The following is a 24,871-nucleotide window of genomic DNA, read 5'->3' as shown; positions in this document are numbered from 1 at the left end:
ATTTTGTGGCATTGTGTTTATTTGTAAAGTTAAGGCCAAGCAATTGTTTTAATTTCGCTCAGGAAAACGTTTAAATGTCAATAAAAAATTATTCGCCATAGGGCAATTAAAAAGGCTAATAAGCCGGGCCAACAGAACAGAAGAAAACAACAAAAAGAACAAGAAATTTCTCCATTTTATGACCCGAACATATTTATTATCGAAGGCATAAAAACTCAGCCAGGACACACAAAGACAAGGTCCAACAAAATGTCAGCTGCGTTGAGGATTTTTCTTTTTTTTATTATCTATAGGTACTAGACAGGGTTTTTTATGGGCGTTTCTTTTGTACACTTTGAATTTTCTTTTTATGGCAAATCTTAAGCAGAAAATATACGAATTCAAGGGGCTTTATGAGATTGCCTATTCGATCCGATACTTTGTAACAACTGCTGAGGCAAGTGGAAAATTTATTTTCGCATAAAAGAATAAACAGAAACAACAAAAACAACCAATAAGAAAAGCTAAAAGAGTTTATCGATGAGATAAAGAAATCAAAATGATGAACTTGGCCAAGTAAAAGGGTTAGCCCAAAAATTTCTTTGCACTTTCGTGCAAAAAAGAAAAAGCAGAAAACAAAAGGCTTTTTCTTTTTCTATAGGAATCGGCAAATTGTTACCCATTGAAAGTGGTTTCTTAGTATTTTCCCCGCCACTTTCTCTAGCAACTAAAAAGTATTAAATGGTTATAGTTTTGGTATAACATTTAATGATTTTATCTCATTCTTCTCAAATTTATTTAATATCGAAATATCATACAGTTGATATAGTTACAGGTCCAATCAAGAATGGTTGACAATTAGATTATTTGTATATTGATTGAGATTGATATTCACTTTTCTATTAAATGAGTAAAGGGTATATAGAAATCTCATCAATTAATCAATTTAGTGAACTAATTCAAATGGGAAAATTAGTTGGCAAATTGAACACATGGCAAGAAGAAGGCAAGTTCAACAAATAAATGGCCATAATAAAAAGATAATAGTATTGGCCATCAATCGAATATTGATTTGACTGAGACAGGCTCGAGAAAGAAAATAAAGCAAAAATATAAAGACGATAGAAACCAATAAAAGATAAAGTGCAATATATATATCGAGAGAGAGACACATATCTACATATGTACATATATAGACCAAAGCGAAGGCCACTCTGTTTGGGGTAGAACAAATGCAGCTTCAGCAATTTTCCAATTTAAGCAATTTGTGCCCCGGAAAAAACCAAAGAGATAAAGACAGAGCGAGAGAGAGTCTAGGAGATAAAGTGGGAAAGTAAAGAGAATGAGAGAGAGAGGGAGAGACAGTATCATCACTAACATGCCTTTAGCATCAACTTGTTTGCCTGTCTGCCCTCGTCGATAAGTTGAAGGAAGTGTTGCCGTCATTCTCCATCCATTCTCTTGGTTGGCCAAGTGTGGGACAGTTAAATTCGGGCAACAGCAAACCGATAAACATTTCAGTTCCGTTTCTTCATTGGTTTGTGGTCGTGTCATCGGCCACACAAAGTGGAATTTTGTATGCGCTAAGCGGTGGCGTATACGTAATCTTTTGTAGTCACAAAGAAATTTGCGTTTGGGTCAGCAGATAATGGAAATGAATTGATTGGGATTAATGCTAGTAGACAATGTTAATCCTTAAAACGCCATTGGAAAAGCAGGCACATAATTTGGATAAATCTGTAAAAGGAATTTCGTTTCAATGTTTCGAAGATTATTTACGCTTGTCCTTAAAATATTTAATTTCAATTTCAAACTATTAATGTTTTTCTTTCGCCTTCTCTTGCAATTGTCAAACAACCCCTTGGAGTAGGGAAATTGTTTCTTGCGAAAATCAAATCGCTGTTAGCCTCTTTGACAGCTTGTTTACATCAACATCTACGCAACTCAGACAACGACAAAGGACATCAGGCAGTAAACATTCCATTCCGTTTCGATAAGGCCCGGCCCTAAATATGCTGGTGAGTCTAGGAGCCTCACCCTAACCGAATCAATACCCACAATCCTTACTCGAAGCATTTCAGGGGAATCAGTTTGGGATTGCAAGGGGGAAAACGGAAAGTAGTTAGCAAGCAAAATGGCTTTGCAATATTTTCATTTTGCAGCCACCCACTTAATAGCCCTTATATCAAATGCAGAACGAAACCTCAAATTAACCATGAACGGACGCCAACGGATCGAGAATGACCAACAACAGAAGCAGCTGAGGGCAATCGGCAGTTTCAATTAAATATTTAAAGGGGTATAACCAAACCCTTTTTTAATAATTCAATACAGAAATCCGCACATTTCACACAACAAAGAACTTTCAATAATTTACGTTACGTGACCCAAACAAAAATATTTTGCGGAAGTGTTGCCTTAAAAGAGCAAAAAGGAGCATACAAAATAAATACGTACATACAATAAAAGGAAGGCACAGCAACCAAAAGCCAGCCTTTTTGGTTGTGCATAGTTGAAAACTCTTGACTGGAAAATTTTCAGCCATCTAAAACTTGCCATAGAGAAATTGAAGAGAAAATCGAATGTCAATTGGACCGAGGCAGAGGTGGAGAAAAGGTTGGGAACGAAAAATGCCAAATTCTCTTACAGTGGTCATAAGTTACAAAAAGACAAAAAAATAGAGAGAGAGACGGAGACTTGAAGCGTAAAGGAATAAAAATGGAAATTCATACAAAATTTCTCGAGAATGCAATACAAAATGATATAAATAGGTAAGAAATCATTGTTCAATGAGGACTTTGGAAATAGAGTTTATAATTTTAATAACAACTAATAGTAGAAAATCAAATGTAAAATTGAAACTCAAATAAATATTTACATCTTTCTATGGATCGAGGTGTAATCAAGATTTAAACATCTGTAATTATCTTTTAATAACATTTACGATGCAGTTTTCCAAATTCTATTTATTTTGCCAACCTATTTCTTATTTATTTTCAAAATCTTTACCAGTTATTTGATTAAAAAGTAATTAAGTATATAAATCCAATCAAATGTGTTTAGATTGATGATGATTTTGAATTAAAAAAAAAACTTGGTTGTAGTACTAAAAATATAATTCATCCTTTATCTACATACACCTTCAGAAATCACCTTAAACATTAATTTTTCTCACCAAAATCGAGTTTCTGGTGATTTTGCCTTCATTAAATATTAAAAAGTATCAACCTTAGACATTTTACATTGTTTTTTTACATCGTCAAATCGCATAAGCTTTTGAGATTTGCTTATAATAACAAAACGCATAAGTACTTCGTAACCAGCTCGTTGATGTTAGCTGGTTCCTTAAATTTCTCCGTATCCAGAATGTGGATTTTTGCCCTCCCAACCTGAATTTTGACCCTTATCATTTCAATGTATTTCCACAGTCTTTCACCTTCAGCTGTAATAATATCTTATGAAAAAATAAAACACCCATAAAATTGCAAAACTCATTTTACATATGTGGAGCACACGGCGACTTTGTGATGCGACCGGCTCACAAAATTCGTGTGGGAGTGGCCGCCACCAAGCCACCAAGTAGGGCGGATATGGGGTGTAGAATGACTTTTTTTTTCCAGAATAACGCGTTCCCGAAAGCCAATATCGTTGGCATTGACGCTGACACGCGATGGGTGAGCGCTGAACGGCAAATGGTAATGGTGGCTGATGCTGATGGTGACAACCACTGACATGGCCCACAGCTCCATCTGGCCCCACACTCACAGACATCAGATACATACATACATACAACGACCACGTGCACACATGTTTATTGCCCCGAGGCAATGGCAGGGATAGATCTCCATGAGAGGGGAAAAGACAAATGCAAATTTCTCTTGTTTTTTTTTGTTTTTTGGCGTTTGGCTCGGCTATTGGTTTTTGGGCCAGTGTATCGATTTAATTGCCTGACTCGGCATCCCGCTGAGCGACCTCCGGTCCTGGTTTCTGCGGTCCGGCACCCACACAGGGTTTCCAGTACTCGAGTTTCCTATTTCCTGGCTTGTTCATTGCGGTTGGTGTTCTACATTTATTTTGGTTCGGGGTGTTTTTCTCTTTAGCATTTTACACTTTTCCTTAGGTAACCTTTTAAGACACTTTAAAATGTCCATAAGAAATTTGTTGAATATTCTGTAACTGATAAGTGATCATCGATCCATTAAACAGGTCAAGTGCAAGAAAAGAAGGTAAGTAACATAAATTGCTAAATTAACTGTGAGGGTATACGACGTTCGGCTTTTTTGGTATGGTCATCGTATTCCCTGGTTATATCCTTCTTTGCTGAATTTCACAGCCTGAAGTTCTGTTGTAGTTGTCAGTATCAGCATCGGCATGTTGTTGTTGTTGTTGTTGTTGTTGTTGTTGTGGCTGATGTTTTTTGTTTTCTCTGGAAAATGCTTGTATGCAAACATTAAATTTTTTAATAGGTCTTTTTCTGCTCTTCCGTTTTTGTTTACTAAAAGGCATCGCCCATTGGCTTGGTCCTGGTATTAACGTATTTATTTGTCAATTTTTGATTTTTTCTCGTTACGCGATTTTCCAATGGCATTCAATAAAAATTGCCCGCTATCAAATGGATTTTCGCACATTTCAAGCGCATAAAATGTACAAATAAACAAATATGATAAACTTTAAAAGCTAAAATAAAGAGTGAGAAAAATATTTGATTTTTTATAAATATAGATATACAAACCTTCATACAATTTTTTCACGTTTTTTTCCAATGATTTGCACCATAACCAGTTAGCAATTGACATATTTGGTGACAAAGATTTGATTATTATCGAAATATTTTGATACCAATTGAATCGAGGCAATTTTCTTATGGAACGAGTATAGAAGTATTTTTATAAAATTTAATTTGGTAGAAGTAATGAAAGCTGAATAGACATTTATACTAAGACCAAACAGATATATTGATTGCTACTTATCAATTCGACTAAATTTTAATTACTAAAGCCAACATTAATTTTGGCCAAAATAAGCGAATAATAAACTTACCAACTTGATAAAAACCAAACAGTTTATAGAACAAAATGCATTTGAAATTGCGGAAATATTTCACTTGATGCCCAATTGACAATTAATTATTTCAGTTTAGTTTTATCAAACAAATCTGAATGAAGAAAATCTGTTAAAATCTCTTTCATGATTCGCCAATTGATAATTAAATATTTCCATATTTATTATCTCTTTAACAGCAATTTTAATTATTTCAAATTGAAATGACTGAAATCGCATTTCTCCTTATTTCAATTTAGACAAATATAAAGTTTCAGCCATTCATTCGAATTGCCAGTAATTCAATTTTATATTTCCATATTCAATTGCCAATTGATTGAATAAAACACAGATATACAGCAAAGAGTTATCATTTTCACATCATCATCTATGTATGTATGTATTTGTATGTATTTATTTATATTTTCAATGAATTTGATTGGTAAGTTTAATGTTTCAGTATCTGTTTTACTATTTTATTTTTCTTCTGTTGGCAATAATCTAATTATTGATTTCGTTCACAACTTTAAATATAGAGACGATGTTTTCTGCATTTATCTATGTACGTATATATCTAAAATAAAATTAAGTTCCAAAGAAATTTACAACACATACCCAAACTTAATTAGAGAGAAGGGGAAAAAATTTAGATCACCAGTTATATACAATTCTGCCTGCCCGCCTGCCAGCCGTACCAACTTGTTTAATTAATCTCTAACCTAAGTGATGTAACTGCAAACGAAGCTTAGAAATAATTGAAGTCCGTCCTGACGACATCCTGGACGACGGACGCCATTCCCATCCCAGGGGTCAATTCAATAAGCGAGTCACGCGGAGTCACAAGTCACGTCTTGGCCAATGCCAATCCTTCTTGGCCCATTCCCAGGAGCTCTGGCATCAGCCTGAGGGTCAGCAATAGCACTAACAGCAGTTGGGACGTGCTCCTAAGATGTCGACACACCGAGGCCCTGGACATGATAGCCGATGCGGAATATTCACCTGTTGTCGAAATGACCATAAAAACAAATGCCATTAATGATTATCTATATAGTTGGCCAAATCATTCAACTTCAGTTGACAAAATAATTCACACGCAGTCACAGTTGACACAGGCATAAAAACAAAAGCTAGATAGAGGTCTGTGGGCCAACTCACCGCTGAGGACGTGCAGGTCGACGGAGACAGAGATACTGTTTGATGGCTGGCACGTATAATTGCCGGAGTCCTCTTTACGCACGAGCGGTATGATTAATGAACCGATCTGTAATTAATGTTGATATTTACTCAACTAATCCAGTCCTCCCTCTCGTATCATTAACTCACCGTATTTTGATTATCGCCCACAGTGCCAAATATATTTCGATCGATTTGTGTGTACCAACCAGTTCGCTCATCAGTTTCGCTGATTTTCTTTTGGCCACGAAACCATATGATATACTTAGGCGGATCTAGAGTGCCTCTTACAATGCAATGCAAGGCCACTTTGCTGCCGGCCTTGACGAAGCGACTTCGGTCGCCAATAAGCTCAGTCTTAGGGGCTGTTGGGAAGAAAACTCGATAAGTTGCTGAGCTTTTAATTTGCATTTAAAATACTCACTGACTATTTCCAAATGAACTTTGGCACTCAGTTTGGGCTCTGTGGCCATTTGACATTCATACCAGCCCTCATCTTGGGGCTGCACATACTTGATTTGCAGTGACCAGGTATAATCGTGATCCTCTTGGAATATCGATTGAAATCTCTCATCTGCTATAAAAGTGGATTCATCTACACTTATGATGTGATTGTCCCGCATGCGAACCCATGAGACGGGCTTATCCGAGAGACGATGTATCTAAGGGATTGAGATATTTATTATTAATAGTATTCTGATTCATCTAAAACGAGAAGAACATCTAACTATCAAGTCCAAAGGGAGTCCAAAATTGAGTTCAATTAAAAATATATAACTCAAATGTACGACTTTAAGGCAAATGTCGATTTCATGAGAGATTGATTCTCTTGTTATCAGCGCACATTCCATGCTTAGAAAATTGTGTATTACTTGGCATTTCAATATTCAACAATAGTTGGAGAAGGCACTTAACTGAATTAGTTCGTTTTGCATTCAAGCATTTTTCGAATAGTTCGCTTTATTATTTACTTTAAATATGCCAACGCTAAGCTTACTTAAAGAGTGAAAAAAACCTGGTAAGAAGACACACACACACACACACAGCCGCAAATACTTGGCCAAGTAACCGACATTTCAGTAGATTCTTTCTCAGAATTTCTTTTTAATTTCAGCAGACCAGAGATAAAACTACCATTTACATATTCTATGTATACAAACACACCCACACACACACGCACGCACACACACACTCATAGACTGGGACAGAGACATTTGCATACATACATTCATACAACAGACATCACATTTGCATGCATTTCTTTAGGTGTTGTTGTTGTTGTTGTTTTTGTTTTGTATCTTGTAGATAGAATAGCCAAGCTCTATAAAATATAAATTGTATGAATGTAAACGGCAAATACCGGAGGCCGAGACTCAGCCTCAACTAGCTGGTCGGTTCCATATATCCATATCCAACTCCTCCTCCTCCTCCCCCTCCTCCACTTCCTTCCCTTCCTCATCCTCCACTTTTTCTGTGACTGTTTACGTCATAAAAATAAGCGTAAACAAAATGAATTGTTGATATGCAAATGAAATTATGCTGATCTGTGCTGAAAGTTTTCTGGAGCCTCTACCAAAAAAAAAATAAAGAATATAAAAAAATAAAGGAAAAAGGTAACCATAAGCAACGGATTTTTTCGGTTTTTTCTTTAGACCAATCTGCAGATGAAAGCCCAAGGCAACTAAGAGGCTGAGAGTACAGGAAGTTGGATGGGGGGGACTGAGGGTTGAAACTTGGCATTTTCATTACCATTTTGTTTCTGGCTCAGTAGACAGGCTTTGGCTTGGATCAGATTTGCTGTATATTAATATGGTAACCCACAACAGAAAGGATTTCTTGCACAGAAACGTTGTTAAATAAAATAAAACAATTTATTTTGAAACGATTTCTATTTTTATCAACATATATCTGCAACAACATTTTCAATTTCTAAAATTAAAAAGCCTTTCCCTTTTAAAGGTCATCTTCATTCATAGATGAATAGTTAATAACTTTCATCCAAAGCCCATAAAAATGATAGTTGATTGGCAATTTATTACTTTGATGATTTGAAATTCATAAAACCCACTTTTAAATTAAATCATCTTTGCTAAAGCTAGTCTCATGGATTTAGTTTGGATGACCAATGTTACGGACCACACAATTATAGATGGCACCTATGAATATTGCATGCGACCAATTAAAATTAAGCCGATAGGATTTAAAGGCTGTGATGCAGTGCTTACATCACTTGTCAAAAGCAAAGCTGAGGATTAATCGGTGGAGTACGCAGGAGTTGAAAAAGGGATCTCATGACTCAATTCGTTGGGTTGGGTTGGGATTTTGGGGAAAGAGTCAAGAGTCGTTACGAGCAGGTGTCATGGGGGTGGGGTTTCAGTTTGGATTATAACTCTCTCACTCACCTGACATGGCATATAAGCGTGATTTCCCATCTGAGCGGTAAGGTTTAGCACTGGCATTGTCAGATTTCTCCGCTGGCCATTCCGTGAGACCAAGTACGAATGTTGCTCATTAAACACTTTCCGGCGCAGCTCCGCCGGTGACATTGTCGTGGTGAAGGCTACAACCGAGGAGGTCTCTGCAGCTGCTGCAGCAGCAGCAGCGGCAGCGGCTGCAGCTTCTGCCTCGGCGGCAGCTCGGGCGCGGTAAGCTGGCAAATCCGCTGCCGCAAAAACGGGAAACGGTGGCAAAAATGTGGGTATGGAGAAGCCCTTGGTCAATGAATCTGCACCATCAACCGGATGAGGTAGCACAGCCAACTCACTCTCTTCATCCGTGGCATCCATCGACCCCTCCTCCATTTCCTGCGGTGGCAACTGTGTTGTGTGTGTCGTCTCCTCGTGCGTGGCTGATGTTGCTGCTGCGGTTGTAGCCATTTCAATGGAGTTGTGGGCATCCGTTTCCGTGGGATAAATTGTTGATATGAGCAGCGCTACTTCTCCTTCTTCATCTCCTTCTACTCCTCCCATGTTGCCTGTTTCACCGTTTGTTTGTTTTTCTGTGGTTGCTGTAGTTAGCCCAATTTGCGCAGACTTAGTTCGCGTCCTTCTCATCAGTGTGAGTATCCTTGTTGCTGCTGTTGTTGTTGTTAGTGTTGTTGTTGTAACTGTTCCTGATGACATGCCCTGGGCTAGGGGCAAGCTCTCCGGTCCCGCACCCAAGCCCGAACTTGAGCCTATTCCTGTTCCTGTCACTGTCACTGCTTCTGTTGTGGCTGTCGCCAAGTTGCTGGCTGTCGTAATTAGATCGTTTTGTGTTGTCATTGGCCTATCTGGTAAAATGGATCTGCTGGCTGTTGTAAGCTCTGGGTTGTTTGTGCCAGCTGAAGAGGTGGAGCTGATGATGCTGCTGCTGCTGCAGGTGACAAGTCCTGTGTGTTGTATGATAAGTTAAGTAAACATATAATACAAAAAATGAATGAAAAAAAATGTACTTGACGTAGTTTCAGCTTATGAAATGAAAACATTTTTAAAAAAATATTACATGTTGTATGAAAATAAATGGAGGAAACATTGTAATGAATGCTAAAGCTTTAAATTAACTTTAATGGTTATTTAAAAATGAGTTTTTAGTAAAGAAGTAACCATATGCCACATCTGATTGTGAGATTCATCTTTCCCAACAATGAGATTCATTAAGTTTTGCTTGATTGCTTTCTGTGATGATCATTAAGCCGAACCCTTGAGCTAATTATTTCTTTTAGGGGTTAACTCAAACATTTTCAATGTTATAAAATATAATTGATTTTAATTTTATTGGCTGATTACAAACAGTTAATAAAGTAGCCCATGTAATCCCTTTGACGGCCTAAATAAATACAGAGAGATTATTAAAAATTGCCCTCAAATAATATTTTTTTTTTTTGGAATCAAAGTAACATTAAAATTATCTACCTTTTTGCTTATTAGTTAAATGTGTGTGTCGAAAATTTCCATCAACATATACATATATATATGTTGATTCTGTTCCTTTACCTTTTCCGCCGTCATCGCCCCTTCTCGTGATAAGCCCTGCTCCTCTTTTGTGCATTTATATATTTTTGTTTCAGTTAATTTTCAATTACGCTTTTATGCTAATTAAAATCATAAAAATTTGCCGCTTAATGTCACTGCTGTTGGTCTGAAGGGAGAAACACAAAAAAAAAAGTTGGTTTTCCTCTTCTGTTGCCTTTTCCTTTGGCAGGCAACGAGTTTTCATTTCCATGCAAAAGTTGTTATTTCAGAGTGTTTGCCTTTAAGGCAAAAATGTTGCTTTGACTTGTTATATTAAATAAAGACTTGAGCTGTATTTAATAGTGTTTAATTGCAGCAAAGAATTAAACGCAACTTGTGCAGTAAATTTATGTACAAAAATACAAACAAATTGGCTTGTGATCTAATATTTTTGCAACAATCAACTTGATATTTTATTGTTTACTTAAATAAATGAAATGAAAATATTTCAAATTTTTCGTACAAACTTTTCTAGCTAATCACTTGAGGCAATCAAAAATAAAATAAAAAAAAGGAAGAGAAATTTGATATTTTCTTTCTTCATCATTTTCGTTTTGCCAATGATTAGCTGAGCACACAAACACACAGACATTTCCGGAAAAGTTTCTGCCACAACACTTAAAAAGAACATGTAGCATGCCTTAAGCTGAGGCACACACACACAGACAGACACACGCCCACAGAAATGATGGGGGCGTGAACTGGAGAGTCAGTCAAGTGAAAAAAGTTTTAGTCAAAGCCGCAGCAAATTGATGACGGCAGGACGACAATGTCAAAAATGTTAGTTGAACAAGTTGCACTGATTTCCCTCGTATAAGTGGAAAGTCTTTTCAGACATTTTCCCCCTTTTTTTTTGTCAGCGAAATGGGTTTATTTTGTGGCAAGAACAAGGATTATAATGTTTTTAAATTAAAGTCAATGTTAAAGTGGCATCAATTCTCTCTATCAAATACTCTCATTTGAAATGTCATTCGCATTTTTGATGAATAATAAACAGAAAGTCTTGTTTATTGACCTTAAAACTTTGCGATAGCTGAAAAATTTATTCAAAAGTCGATGACCCTTGATCTTTGAATATTCAAATTTGAATACTATCTGAATCTGTCTGCACTTAAAACTTTGAAAACTTATTTCAAAACGATTTGAAAGATGAAAAGATTAAACATTTACAGTGGAAACTTAACCGATTCACTTGAAATTTTGCATTAATTAACTTGATGCTTTCGATTTGAACTAAAATGTTCATGGCACTGAATTAAATATTCCGATTTATTGAGAAGTTTTCTAGCTAATTTCGCAGTTGAAGTTTTTCTCAATTGGAGAATGTAGTTCATTTTGTTTAGCTAAAGTTTAATTGGTTTTAATTTTCTGGTAAATTGGTGTACACGATATTAGAAGAAGGCAACACTTAAAATGTTAAAATGGCTTATTAAGATTGCCCAAAGGAGCCTCATTAACTAAGTTATCCGCAAGCCAGAACCGGACTGGGCAAGGAGAAGCAGGAACGGACTGTCAACCTAGCCTAGCCTCACACACACACACACACACACACACAAGAATTAACTATCAACTGCAGAGCCTTGAGCAATCTGAATCTCCTTGCGCGTGTTTTATGTGTACTCCAGGCGGCCATAATCCCCAAGTAGTCCCCAATGAAAAGTTTTTGCTTTTATGTTTGTGTTTGTATTTCTATCTCTCTCCTTCTCCCTCTTTCTTTCTCACTCCTTCTCTGGAACTAATGTGTGTGTGTGTGTGTGTGTGTGTGTGTGTGCGGTATGTGTTTGTATATCCCGGACTCGACTTTTGCATGTTGTGGCCCGTAAACATCAGCCTCAGATTCAAATGGCCATGAGTCAAGTGGCCCCTCCTGCTCTTCTCTTAGCATCTAACCCAGACTCCTCATGTTGTTGGATTTTTAATTATGACCGCCGTCGTCGCCATTTTCTGTGTCCTTACTGCCAAGAGTCAGGATTTTTTATTGGATATGTAATTACTTTTTCTGTTTTTTTTTTTTTCGTTTTTTTTTTTTTTGGTTTTATTTTGCTTTTTGTGGCCCTCGGCGGCGCAAAATTACAGACGCATATTTTTTATAATTACATGTGACCACAAAGATATGTATGTATGTACTTAGGTACGTAGAAAAAGTTGTTATGCCTCATTTTTGGTAAAAGTTTTGATGCCTCGCATCTTGATACTTCTCCGCTAATGATGTAGAGGCGCAAAAAGCTTAGCTCGACTAGAAGATGATGTGAAGATTATGTGTTTGACCTTTACCGTGTCAGGAGGCAATGAAGTACATCGTCATCATCATCATTATCCTGATTATCAGCAACAGGGAAAATAAGAGAGAGAGAGAGAGCGATAGTCGTCTCAAATGTTAAGTACTAAAAGCTTCTTTAATTAACACATATAAAAATGAGAAACTGTTAAGAGAGTAAAATTTTAGTCTACCAAAAGGTCAGATGATCATATGTATTTTGCAAAGAGAGGAAAATAAACAGTAAATATGGCAAACAGGTGCCATATATTTTAGACTCCAGCACAGTTAAATAAGTGTAAAGTTACAAGTCATAAAAAAACCAGAGGGCCGGGGCTTACTTTGACCCCGTCAAAGTTTGTATACCCTTGCAAGTTTTTTGTGTAAAAGGTCCAATGCTTGCGAAAGAACGGCTTAGAAAATAACGAAGTTATTGATCAAAGTCACTGTTCACCACCGATTGTTCCTATGGGAGCTATATGATATAGTCGCCCGATCTTAATCAAATTTGGCACAGTCATTAATAGATATGCTAAACTGAGAAATATAAATTTTTATGACAATTGCGTCAAAAGTAACGAAGTTATTGACAAAAGTCACTGTTTTCGAAAGATCGTTCCTATGGGAGCTATATGATACAGTCACCCGATCTTGATCAAATTTGGCATAGTCGTTTATATTAGTAATTAACTCACCAATATTAAATTTCACGATAATAGCTCAGAAAATACCGAAGTTATTAAGAAAAGTCACTGTTCGTGACTTTGTCATTTGTTTGGGAGCTATATGATATAGTAATCCGATCCGGCTGAATCCGAGATATACAACGCCTGCAGTATATACAAGCCTACATGCAAAATTTCAGCTCTGTAGCTCTTACGGTCTAGGAGGAGTTTGCGTTGATCCAGACGGACGGACGGACGGACGGACGGACGGACATGGCTTTTTGAACTCGTCTCTTCGTGCTGATCAAGAATATATATACTTTATATGGTCGGAGATGCTTCCTTCTATGCGTTGCACACTTCTGACCAAAATTAATATACCCTTTTTGCAAGGGTATAAACATAGAGCTTGGAAAAAGTCAATCATTAATTTATAATAGAATTTTTTGGAAGAGCAGTGCATTAAGATTGTCTCCCACACCAGCCACGTGTTTGACGACTAACTGAGAATGAGAGACAGAGAAGAAAAATAGAAAGAGGTGTTTAGCGCGCTCTGAACGGTTAAAAAAGAATGAGAGAGTGAGATGGAAAGAAGAAGCCAAGCAATGGGAGAACAAATCAGTGAGAGAGCGCGTCTTAGGCAAAGCCGCGACTTAGTAATAGGAAGAGCTAGAAAGAATAGGAGAGAGGTTATGGGGAGAGCATGGCTTGCACTTTCTCTCGTTTTTGCTAGCCCTGCGTCTATAAAAGAAGTCACGCTTGCGGGGGCGAGAGTCAGTTTGTGGGAGTGCATTGCCCCGTTCGGTTGTCGTTCCAGTCCCGTGATCTGTGTTCATATGATATTGTCCAATCTTATAAGAGATAGTAGGTAAGTTAATAACCGTTACCTAACTTTTACAGTTATTTTAAAATAAATATTTTGCAGGATTTTAAAAAAAGAGTTCGGCCGTTTAATAAATTATTCTAAAAGGACCATTTATCGAGTATTGCATTTATATTACATAATTCGATTTGCGGGATCAGTATCTATAGAGAATGAGAAAATTCTGAGTAAGTACCTAAAGATATTTCAAATTTCCTATTTTTCTTTTATATATATATCTCGAAAACGAATTAGATAAAATATTATTTTTAAAATTCTTTTTTTTTAAATTTTAATATGTTGGGCGAACAAGCTCACCAACATTCTTTTGTTCCAGCATGAAATTGGAAAGCCCTTTGAAATATCTTCCATATGTCTAGTGGGAATTTTAATATTTTGTTCAATATTTGTTGATGGTTGAAATCTGGGCACACTTAAACTGTTTTGGGTAGTGTTGGACACTTGCCAAATATGAGAAAAATTACCCCATTTAGTTCTTCTTCCTGGCCTTTCACAAAGAAGTAAAAATCCTGAAATACTTTTATAAGCAATATATTTCAAGGCATTTCCAAATGTCTCTAATGGAATTTGCTATGTTCTTCTTGACGTCACTGATGACATTGAAACTGCTGATGATCAAGTCGGGCAAACAGGGAAAGAAGCTACTACCTACACATTTGTAATTTATAGTTTCAGCCTGAAAAGCAATTTGGATATAAAATCTACATACAGCAGCACACTAACACATTCGCATAAATAGATTTTACCAATAGACAGTTCCCGCTGAATCGGACCAATTTGAGTAATTTTAGCCTAATTTGTAGACATTACTATTCAGTTCTCGTTTCACAAACAAGAGGAGACAGCTTGCCTTTGAGCAGTTTAGTTCATCCTGGCTTAAAATATATAAAGATAACCCTCCTGCGGATACTCCTGCTGGTGGGTGCTGCTCTGCTATTGCTGTGTAGGCGTTTTACAGACACCGACCGACACCGACATCGACATGATGGCCATGTTTCTGGTAGGTTGGGGGCCACTTACCATGCCAACGGCCGAGAGCAATTCAAGTGAAACTTTTGCCGCAAAGCTAAAACAATTTAGGTGTTATTGCACGTTTCGTTTACATATCCTTTCTGGACAGGACACGAACAGCAGGGGGGCAGGAGCGCAGGGCATGTGTTTTTGTTATTTTGCTATTGCTTGTAGCCTGTTTTGCTCGGTTTTTGTCATCAAGTGTAATAAATGGTAAGATCACACTTCATGTCCGAAAGCTATCAACGCGAAGGCCCACAACCAGAACGTAAGAATCCAAGGAAATTAATCGGCTTATGTACACACACACACACACACACACACACCGACGACATACGCAAAAGAAAATCCAAATAGTTTTTCATTCTGTTTCTGTTTGCAAATTACAAATGTGCTCAATGTACCACAAAAATGACCAGAGGCAGTCAGAAAAAAAAAGAGAAATTGTTTTTCTTTCGTTCGTTTCAGTTTTTTTCTCGTTCATTTTTTTCTTAAACCCTTCGAGTGAAATCAAACCAATTTCTGTATAATCGATTTTAATTGAAACACACAAGTCTCTTCGCTGCCTCTTACTACTTTTGGTTTTGCTGTTAAGCCCCATCGGACTTACTTTCTTTTGTGAATAGAAGAGAGATTGTAATCTTGACAGTCCCGAACAGAAAAACTGCAATCAGAGTGTATTTTTTTTTGGGGTTAAAGTTTACTATTTCGTCGGTTTGAGCCAGCCTTTTTCAATTTGCATTTTTACACAAAAATTTCACCTTTTTTTTACTTTTTCTGCAAAGCTCTTATCATTACACCCGAATCACACGCATTCGTTCTTTTGGCCCATTCGTCCAAAAATCATTTCGTTGGGAAAATTTATGCGGTTTTCAGTATTTTTTTTTTGCGGGGGAAACTTTATGTGTGTGCAAGGCAAAACACGTAGATTCAAGATTCAAAATGTTGCGCAAGGTAGAAGATTTTTGTACCTAAATCATGGCCTGACAAGCACGTGAAATGAAATAATTTAAAAATGCAAATTCTCCTTCTCCTCATTTTACCTTTTAGATTTTCTTATTTTCTTATCGAAACATTGAAATCTCTTTTTGGCTTAAGTCCGCCAAGGTTAGTAACCAGCTGAAGACAGCAGCACATTGAACTTGGGTTTGGGCGAAGATTGGGAAACCTTTTTTTTTTATTTTTCGTTTTTCTTGTTGGCACAATAAATGAGTCCCTCGTTTGATCCCTCCCTTCCTCTCTCACTCTCTCTTTCATATCGGCTTGTCTTTGATTTGTGGCCGAACAATGTATGAATTATAATGCTTTGGTATAAGCCACCTCAAATTTTTGCTTGAAAAGTTCATTACATTAAGGTAGGAATAACTTGTGACCAAAGTAAATCCTGATCAGCCTATGTCAGCACTTTCTGTTGTTCCATTTTATTTAGCATTTTTATTTGCCTATTATAGTGAGGAAGATATCACAGTGGCATATTAAATTTCTAAATTATTTTATAAACAAAAAAGTTAGAGGCGACACTTGTCAATGGAAAAACAAAAATATTTCTATAATCGCTTTTCTGCATCATCAAAGATTTTCAAACGTTTTCTATTCTTTTTGGCAAGAGAATCTCATCTGTATAAATATACGAATGGCATTCAATTGAAGCAATTATGTCACCTCTAACCTTTTTGTGTGTGTGTGTGTGTGTGTGTGGTAACCATAAATTATTCTCTACCCGAATTATTTATGCATTGTGATGACATTTTCGTATCACAAGTGCATGAATTTCCCATAAATATTTGCATTTTTTTTGTTATTGAATCTACATATATGTGTGCGAAATCGATCAATAAACAATTACCACGAACAAAAGCCACCTATTTATTTCTTCTCTTTTTTTTTATTTGACTGGAATCATATAAATAAATAAACAACAATCAAATTCAAAGAGCAGCCTATAAAATCTTATAGAATTTGTATCTATATGCCAAGTAAATAGCAAGAGGAAAAAAAAAATAAGCAAGGAAAATTGTTGTCTACGCATTATATCGACATTAGCATGATGAGGGGAGCGGAGTGAGGCGGGAGGACTAGGCAGAGATAGGATTCTTATTTGCGTGGGTGTTGGAAATTTGGAAATTTGGTATGGCAAGGGAAGTTACTGCGGGGGGGAATTGGAAAATGTTGTGTTTAGTGAAAATTGCTCAGGCAAACAATTTTCCTGTAGTCATTGAAACTGAAACATATGTTGTGTGTCACTTTGTCTGAGAATTATATATATATTTGGCATATATACGCCAAAAATTCGCTTTAATCGTGAATAACCATCCTTTCCACACACTTTGTCGACCCCGTACCGCCACTTAGAGCCACCCTCCCTACTCCTTACCCGTCTCTTTGTATGTACTTCAATTTATTTTTATGGCAGCGTGTTCGGCAGTGTTGTTAAGTGTTGTATATATGAAAGTGTGTCTCTGAATGTCTGTATACGTGTAGGCGTCTGCGTGTGTGTGTGTGTGAGTCAATGTGGGTGTGCCAAAAGAAGTTCTCGCTTTCGGCTTTAGTTTCAGTAAATTGAAATTGGAGCAAAAACAAAAATACGCACTGTTTGTCTCTCTATCTGCTTGCTTCTTAATTTTATTTTTTTGCTGATGTGGTTTTAAAAGAGAGAAAACCCCACCAAAAGGCTTGGAATGGCACAACAAGACTTCAACGTAAACTATTTCAACAACAACAAGAACAAAAGCACTTTAGTTTGTTTTATTTGGAAAACAACAATATAAAAGTTTCGAATAGAATACTTCTGGGATACCGTAGGGATATTCTATACTTTTGAAAAATACTTTAGCAATTAAACTGTGATGGATTGCGAACACAAATGCTTTTGTTATTAAGAAATTGAATAACTTCTTATATGCTTTTTCCTAATTTTCACTTCGCTTTCCGCATTTTGCTCAATTGGCAATAATATTAAGCCTATGTATGTCATTTTAAATCCTCAGCTTTAGTACCTTTATTTACTTTATTGCTCGTTAAATTTTATTTAAAACAGCTGAAAAATAATCATAAATATTTAATATACAAAAAGAGACAAATATAGCAACTTTCCTTCTGATCCTTCAAAGGATGACACGGCATGCCAATTTTCTTGTGACTTTTCCAAGTTTATTCATGTCATATTGTGCTTTATTGCCTTGGAATTTCAATTGTAAACGCCAGATTCTCAATTGAATCTGGCTCTAATTTGGCCTACAGAATATTTCTGATGTTGCTTTTGCATATTTTGCATTTTTTCTGGAATTTTTATTTGTATTTTTTCTTGGTTCATGTTTTTCATGGGTTTATTAAATACGTCTTGCACAATCTGTCTTCAGAATCTCTTGCGACTTTGGCATATAAATCAACTGAAATAATTATGCAATATCTCCAAAAGGACATTACAATATCTGCTTTTGGTTTGCTTTTCCGCAAATGCTTTCATTTTTATCTTGCCGCTTTCTGTCTTTTTATTGCTCCCAAAAACCAAATATTGACTCAACCTCAGGCCGAGCCAGACAAGTGACACTGAACCTTAGAGTGGACCCCGCCGCGGGCTCTTTTCGCTGTCGCTAATGCTGCTGATGCCATAAATAAGTCGGAAAACAAAACATTTTTCATCGGTCTCGGCCCTGCGCCATGGAAATATTTCATACACTTTCAACGTTCTGCTTGGCATTCCAATGTTCCTAGACTTCATCCTAGCAACCCCCTTGGCATTTGGTTAGTTAGTTATTTTAGGCCGCACACAGGGGAGAGCACTCTTTCCTTTTTTGCTGTTTTTTCCCTAGGTTTTCACACTTCGACAATAGGACAGGCCAGGACAATAGCCAACTGAAGGGGACCAACAAAGACTGCACTTTGTCAGCATTGTAACAACAAAGTGAAGGACATAAGTGCCACAGACAACAATTACACACCCTTCGGTAAGCTTCTGCAGCCAACAAGTCCACACTTGTTGTGGCATCGTCTTTGATTGCCCTGAGCGACGTCATCAGCATCAGCATCAACATCAGCATCGGAATCGGCATCTGAGATACACCATAACCCCTGACCTGACCGTCTGAATAATTTAAGCTCTTATTTTGCCAGCCAAAATAGCAGCAAAGCGACAGGGTCAGGAATGTGTGCTAACGTACAGGAAACTGTTGGCTCGGCATACGTGAAACTAGTTATGCGTTTACCATGGGGAAAATCATAATAGTCCGAAGTACAAATAGTTCGATAGTTCTGATCGATTTAAATGAAATAGATACAGTGTGTATACTCTCATCATAAAGAAATATCCCAAATATAGATGAAAGATTTAAAGATATTTAGTTTAGTTTTTTTTTAAAGTTTTGAATTTAATTTAGGTAACTTCTTGTCACGCAGTTCCTTATATATTCCTTTGAATCACTTTTTAAGGTAAAAAAAGAATGAAATTTAATTAGTATTTCTAGTGAAAAAACTAGAACCATGACCTATTTAACTGCTTGCTGGTTCTGGTTTCTGCTTTGGTTCAGTGTACGACATAACTTTGGCTTCACGTTATAGTTTACATTATATTTTTGGTCTTGTCGTTGCCTATCCTAAACCCTCATGCTCTCAGACTCGGCCTCTGCCACTTGTCGTTGTCGTCAACAGGCAGAAGGCAAGCAGCTTCAACTTTAGTGTCAGAGGTCAACCGACATGTGTGTGTGAGGTAAGTGTGGTGCTAGTGTCTGTGTGTGTGTGTGTGTGTGTGTGATGTATGTGCACCTCACGTGAACTTGTTGTTGCTATCTTTCCGCAAAACCCATTTATAATTTATGAAGGTAAGCCCAAACACTTTTGGACAACGCCCCAGAGCAGAGCAAAATAGGAAGAGCTTTTTGCGACTACAGCGGCCAGACAGGAGAGGCAAACACCCTGAACATGTTGACGTTGGAAATTGGCCCCGACGTGGCAAGTCAACCCAGGGACGTGTTTTGATTCGAAACTTTTTTTCCAAAAAATTAGCAACCACAAAAAAAAGAAGCAACACAGAAATAAAACAAAACCAAAACACAAAATTTTGAAAATATTTTTAAACAATATCCTAACTAGAGGAAACTTTGGTCCTTAATTTTAGGTCAATGTTTTAGTGCATTTTTCTATTTATGCATGTATTTTGGTACTTTTTGTTAATGTTTTGGCATAACGAGCTGCCCTAAAAGTTGTATGAAAAGGGAATTGGCTCTTGCCCCGCCTACCACAAAAACACAGAATACGCCGCAAAGAGTTTGTGGAATTATGTGTTTATTAAAACATTTTTGGCAAGTTTTCAATTTCGTTAATTTTTATTTTGCCCCACCTCTTTTGCTTTTTTTTTCCTTCTGCATATTTCAATGGATTGTAATTTATTGTTGCCATAACAAAGTTGGGATAAGTTTTGTTAGGGTTCCCAGAGCATTTTAGTCTGCTCATAAACATATGTATTTGTCTTAGTGACCTGTGAAATATTGTGACTTGTTGGAATATATTTTACTTTGACATACAGAGTTGTGACCTTAGCAATCATTGTTAAAGCTGTCAAAGGGAAAGACTCATTCAGTTCAGAATTAAATCAAGTCACAATTATGCAGAATTTAATAAGACGCGAGAAGCTTGGAGAAGGAACTTATGGGGTGGTCTATCGTGCACTTAATCCCGATACCCAATGCCTGGTGGCAATCAAGAATATTCGTTTTCATCATGACGATGAGGGCATACCATCTGCAGTGATTAGGGAGATAGCCCTTCTAAAAGAACTCAAGCATCCGAATATTGTGGAACTTCAAGATGTCAACATGATGGAGAAGGAGGTTCATTTGATTTTCGAATATCTGGCCATGGATTTGCACAGATATTTTGAAATTCTATTTTCGAAGGGAGAGAAAATGCATGCCAAATCGATACAGAGTTTTCTTTATCAAATTACGGAAGCTATTTTATTTTGTCATCGTCGTCGTATCCTACACCGGGATCTGAAGCCGCAAAACTTGTTAATCGATCCCACACACACGCGGATTAAAGTGGGAGACTTTGGGCTGAGTCGTGCTTTTGATTTGCCCGTTCGCAGCTATTCGCCGGAGGTGATCACTCTCTGGTATCGGGCTCCGGAATTGCTCTTGGGTTGTCCACAATATTGCTGTCCAGTGGATATTTGGTCAATCGGTTGCATATTCTTTGAGATGTTGACGGGAAGGACAGTGTTTCCCGGCGAATCGGAAATCGATCAATTGATATGCATATTCAAAATTTTGGGTACACCCACTGAGGAAAATTGGATGGGCGTTACTCAATTGCCAAACTATTCGAGCTCGTTTCCAATATATCCCATCAATAAGCTGACCATGTTTGTACGCAAGGACTTTGACAAGAACTTAAATGCTTCTGGTGTCGATTTACTTAATCGAATGCTGTGCTATCAACCATCGCAACGCATCGTGGCCAAGGATATAGTGAAGCATGCATTTTTCCAGGGTATGCCGGACAATATGAAATAAATTTCCAGCCAATGTAAAGCCTCTTGTGTATGTAATTAAATTAATTTAACGCTAAACTTGGATTTCCGAGAACTAAATCAAATAAAAGCTAATTGGCGAGACTTTCGCTCGACTGCCCCACAGAAGGCGAAAATCAGGCACAGTGGGCGGAAATGTTTTTCAGGTGTGTTTCAAATTGCTTTAAGAGTTTAAGATGAGGAATTTGTTGGTTCGAAAGAATGCTCAAGTTTAAAGTTGACTTTCATGAGAGAACATTTCAAACTTATTTAGCATTTCCGTACCACAGTACATCAACAATAAAAGTTAAAGGGCAGAAACCTATTGAGCGGAAGATATAACTGCCAAAACAAAACAATTAACAACTGGCAAGTTTGTTTGAGTTTTCGGGCTTCTGTATAACGACAGGCGCATACCCTTACCAGCTAATATTAGATATATGCCTTGCCATAGTTAGCTTTTTCAAGCAATTTAACCAGAAACTGGAAGTAAATTTGATTTATGGCTTGTCAACAAATGTATGAGAAATGTCAAAATAATACAAAATATCCAAGTAACTTTCATCAAGACGGAGAAGTGTATAGATGGCAAGAAACAAACAGTCGATTGCTTAGGTTATTCAATTAACTCGTCTGGTAGTTAATTGTGGATAAGTCAAATGGGCCCGAAAGGCAATTGCCTTCACAAGGCTCTCAAGCACATGGGGGTTAAATAATAATTTCGCAGCCAGGACAAAGTACAAACGGACATATGGAGGACATGTCCTCTTATGTCTGGGGGATCGCCAATGTGTACGACACGAGAATGCGTTAAATTAAATCAAAAATGTATGAAAGGCGGCAAAAGCCCCGAGCTGTACTTACGCGTCCCAAAGCCGACAGTTGCCATCAGGATGATGCAGTAGATGGAGATGCCGAGATGGTGGCGCTGGCGGAGGCAAAGATACGACAGCAGCAGCCAAGATGTTTTTCTCGATGTGCGTAAAAATTGGCGACTTTGTTGGCCAAGGGCGGCAGATGCTCCTTTTGGCTCCTCTACTGCTTCTGCTGCTGCTTCTGCTGCTGCTGTCATCTTTGGAGTTGTCACCATCGTCACCGTCTTTCGTGTCGTCCTTGCCTTCCTGCTAGTATACGCCTTGCTTGTTCTGCTTTCAGTTGTGCTGCTGGTCCCAATCCCAGTCCCAGTCCCAGTCCCAGTGGCCCAGTTCCTGGCTGCAATGACACTTACAGAGCCTTTTGTATGCTCATTGCCCGCCCAACCTCCATTTGGGACTCGTTTGCGGCGGCATCGACTTTGGCTCCTTGGCTGATTGCAGTGCGACGCAGGCATCGTCGTCGTCGTCCTGGCTGGCATAAACTTTGTCGCATTCTCCACAGAGTCAGAGACGTAGTCTGAGATAAATAGGTTTATTGAATTAATACACTGGGGTCTGAGTTGGCAGGATGGGCGAATCTCTTGCTCTTCAGCAATTGCACTTTGCTTTTATGTATTTTGGTATTTTATATCCCCCGACTTATACTTTGATTTTATTGCCATGAGTTTTTTATTTTTGCAGTTATTGTTAATGTTTTAGCTAAAATTGTCTTTTCTTTTTTTGTTTGAATTTATTGGCGCCTTTTGTGGATGACTTGTTTCAAACTCGAAAACTAAAAGCCAAACTTATCTTTTTATGTATCCATACAATGAAACCTTTGATTTACTTTAAAATATTGTCCAAACTTACCTACATACAAATATAATATTTTTTACTAGAGATGGTAAAACTTAATTTTACAAGAGCTTTTTACTCTTCCTGCTACTGATTTCTTAAAACTCTGCATTGCCAATTTTCGTTATCCATTATCTATGCCAAACATTGAAATAAATAATCGAAATCTTCTGTTTCTCTATGATTAACAGTAAAAAAGTTCTGATAACATCTTGATTAAACCGTTGTATCGACCTAAATCCACATCGTATCGTATGGATTCTAAATTTAACCTTTGCTTAAATAAACTAACTATAAATCTATTGGCATCTTCAATATTGGCAATTACTATTTCAAAATTCAGTAAATCATTCCTTACTTCATACATATCAAAAGTTTTTTTTCTATCGAAATTTGAATCTTCTATTCATAAGATTGCAGGACCAAGTACGTGCAATATGCTCAATGAGTAATGGCCCCGCTAAAGAAAGTTCTAAAAACTTAAACCATTTATTTAATTCTTTATAGTGTTGAACAAGTTTTTCGTGACTTACTTTTATAATGGCTTTTATTAGGGTGTTAACTATTTGAAAAGTTTATGTTCCAAGTTGAATATTACGACCATATGGTAGTTCCCATTGAAGAATTATTATTTTTATATCATTTTATTTTTTGCTGTTCTATTTTTTGTTTGTTTTTAACACGTGCAGAAAGAAAATTTACACTTCAGTTGCATTTATATAGTATCATGGCCTTAATCCCTTACTTGAGAATATTTTTTAGGACAAATAATTTCACAGTGGTCTTGTTGTTGTTGTTGTATTTGTTGGTTTACTTTACACAATAATCCCTTTTTTATGGCGGCCGTTTCCGCTTACTTGAATATCCTCTTCATTGGTGGGTTTTCTCTTTGCTTATTTCTTGTTCTGGGCTCTCGTTCTTTGGGAAAACAAACAAACTTCAAAAGTAATTTTTAGGCAAAAGACACTCAACTCGACTACAAGTGACTCAGCACAAAAACAAAGGACACTCAAGTGGATTCACTGTACTTTTTGTTGTTGTGGCTTTTTTTCTTCTTTGCAATTTGAATATATATTTCTTATCCTTGCCCAACAAAGTGGCAAATTGTCGACTGTCGGCGAGTTTTTATTGTTTTCTAATACGCGGCTCACTTCCAAGTCACGTCCGCGCGCAAAGGATGCAAATTATCAACTAAATTGCTTGCAACTTGGCAGTCAAGGAAGCTGCCCCCTGGTTTAACATTTCGTTTGACTCCTGTTCGCCTCTGTCGGCGTTTGTTTTTCAGATGTTTCAGAATGTTCCTGCTGTTACTCCTGCGAATGTCCTGTTGCCATTTCATTCCTGTTAACATTCCGTTCCGGCGGGGTATGTAGCCCACATACCACTCCTGATTCTCCCCTGTCTCACTACCGTTTCGGCTTATGCCGGCTGTTTGTCTGCGCCTGCGCACTCCATTGGACTCAACATTTTAACCAATATACTAAGTATGGCTAACAGAGGATTTTGTAATTTATTTGTTTATTGCTTGTTGGCTATTTGTAGATGGCTAACAAAAACATGTGTATTTCAAAAATACTCAGTGGTTGCCAAATTAATGGGCATTCCACTCTCGGCTAGAAAAGCAAAGCAGGTAAACTTTAAAATGAAGAACAGAGAA

At 37.2% G+C, this 24,871-nt stretch overlaps 3 protein-coding genes across 4 annotated transcripts in view; 2 read left to right on the top strand and 1 right to left on the bottom strand.

Annotated features, from left to right (window-relative positions):
• Positions 1-5,445: 5,445 nt before the first annotated feature.
• Positions 5,446-23,875, bottom strand: LOC6647235. Its single transcript, XM_023178417.2, has 7 exons — positions 23,748-23,875; positions 22,370-22,897; positions 8,595-9,562; positions 6,617-6,854; positions 6,343-6,557; positions 6,175-6,280; positions 5,446-6,018 (listed from the first exon to the last, which is right to left on the bottom strand). The coding sequence occupies exons 2-7, from the start codon at positions 22,857-22,859 to the stop codon at positions 5,864-5,866; spliced, it is 2,172 nt and encodes a 723-aa protein (XP_023034185.2). The 5' UTR covers positions 22,860-22,897; positions 23,748-23,875; the 3' UTR covers positions 5,446-5,863.
• The window catches only part of LOC6647296 (verprolin), a 98,201-nt gene continuing 87,235 nt past the window's right edge, over positions 13,906-24,871 (top strand). The window contains exons 1-2 of one of the 2 annotated variants that reach the window (XM_047009189.1): positions 13,906-13,974; positions 14,032-14,156. In XM_047009189.1, coding sequence (XP_046865145.1) covers positions 13,943-13,974; positions 14,032-14,156 — 157 coding nt within the window. In that variant the 5' untranslated portion in view covers positions 13,906-13,942. The remainder of the gene's footprint in view (positions 13,975-14,031; positions 14,157-24,871) is intronic. The other variant, XM_047009190.1, reaches the window with a different exon arrangement.
• LOC6647236 (cyclin-dependent kinase 1) lies at positions 20,528-21,610 on the top strand. The gene has a single exon (XM_023178418.2). It carries the CDS (start codon positions 20,601-20,603, stop codon positions 21,507-21,509), a length of 909 nt encoding a protein of 302 aa, XP_023034186.1. The 5' UTR covers positions 20,528-20,600; the 3' UTR covers positions 21,510-21,610.

The sequence above is a fragment of the Drosophila willistoni genome, chromosome 3R (assembly GCF_018902025.1).
Source record: "Drosophila willistoni isolate 14030-0811.24 chromosome 3R, UCI_dwil_1.1, whole genome shotgun sequence".
NCBI classification, from domain to species: Eukaryota; Metazoa; Arthropoda; class Insecta; order Diptera; family Drosophilidae; genus Drosophila; species Drosophila willistoni.
This window is presented reverse-complemented; position numbering and strand designations above follow the sequence as displayed.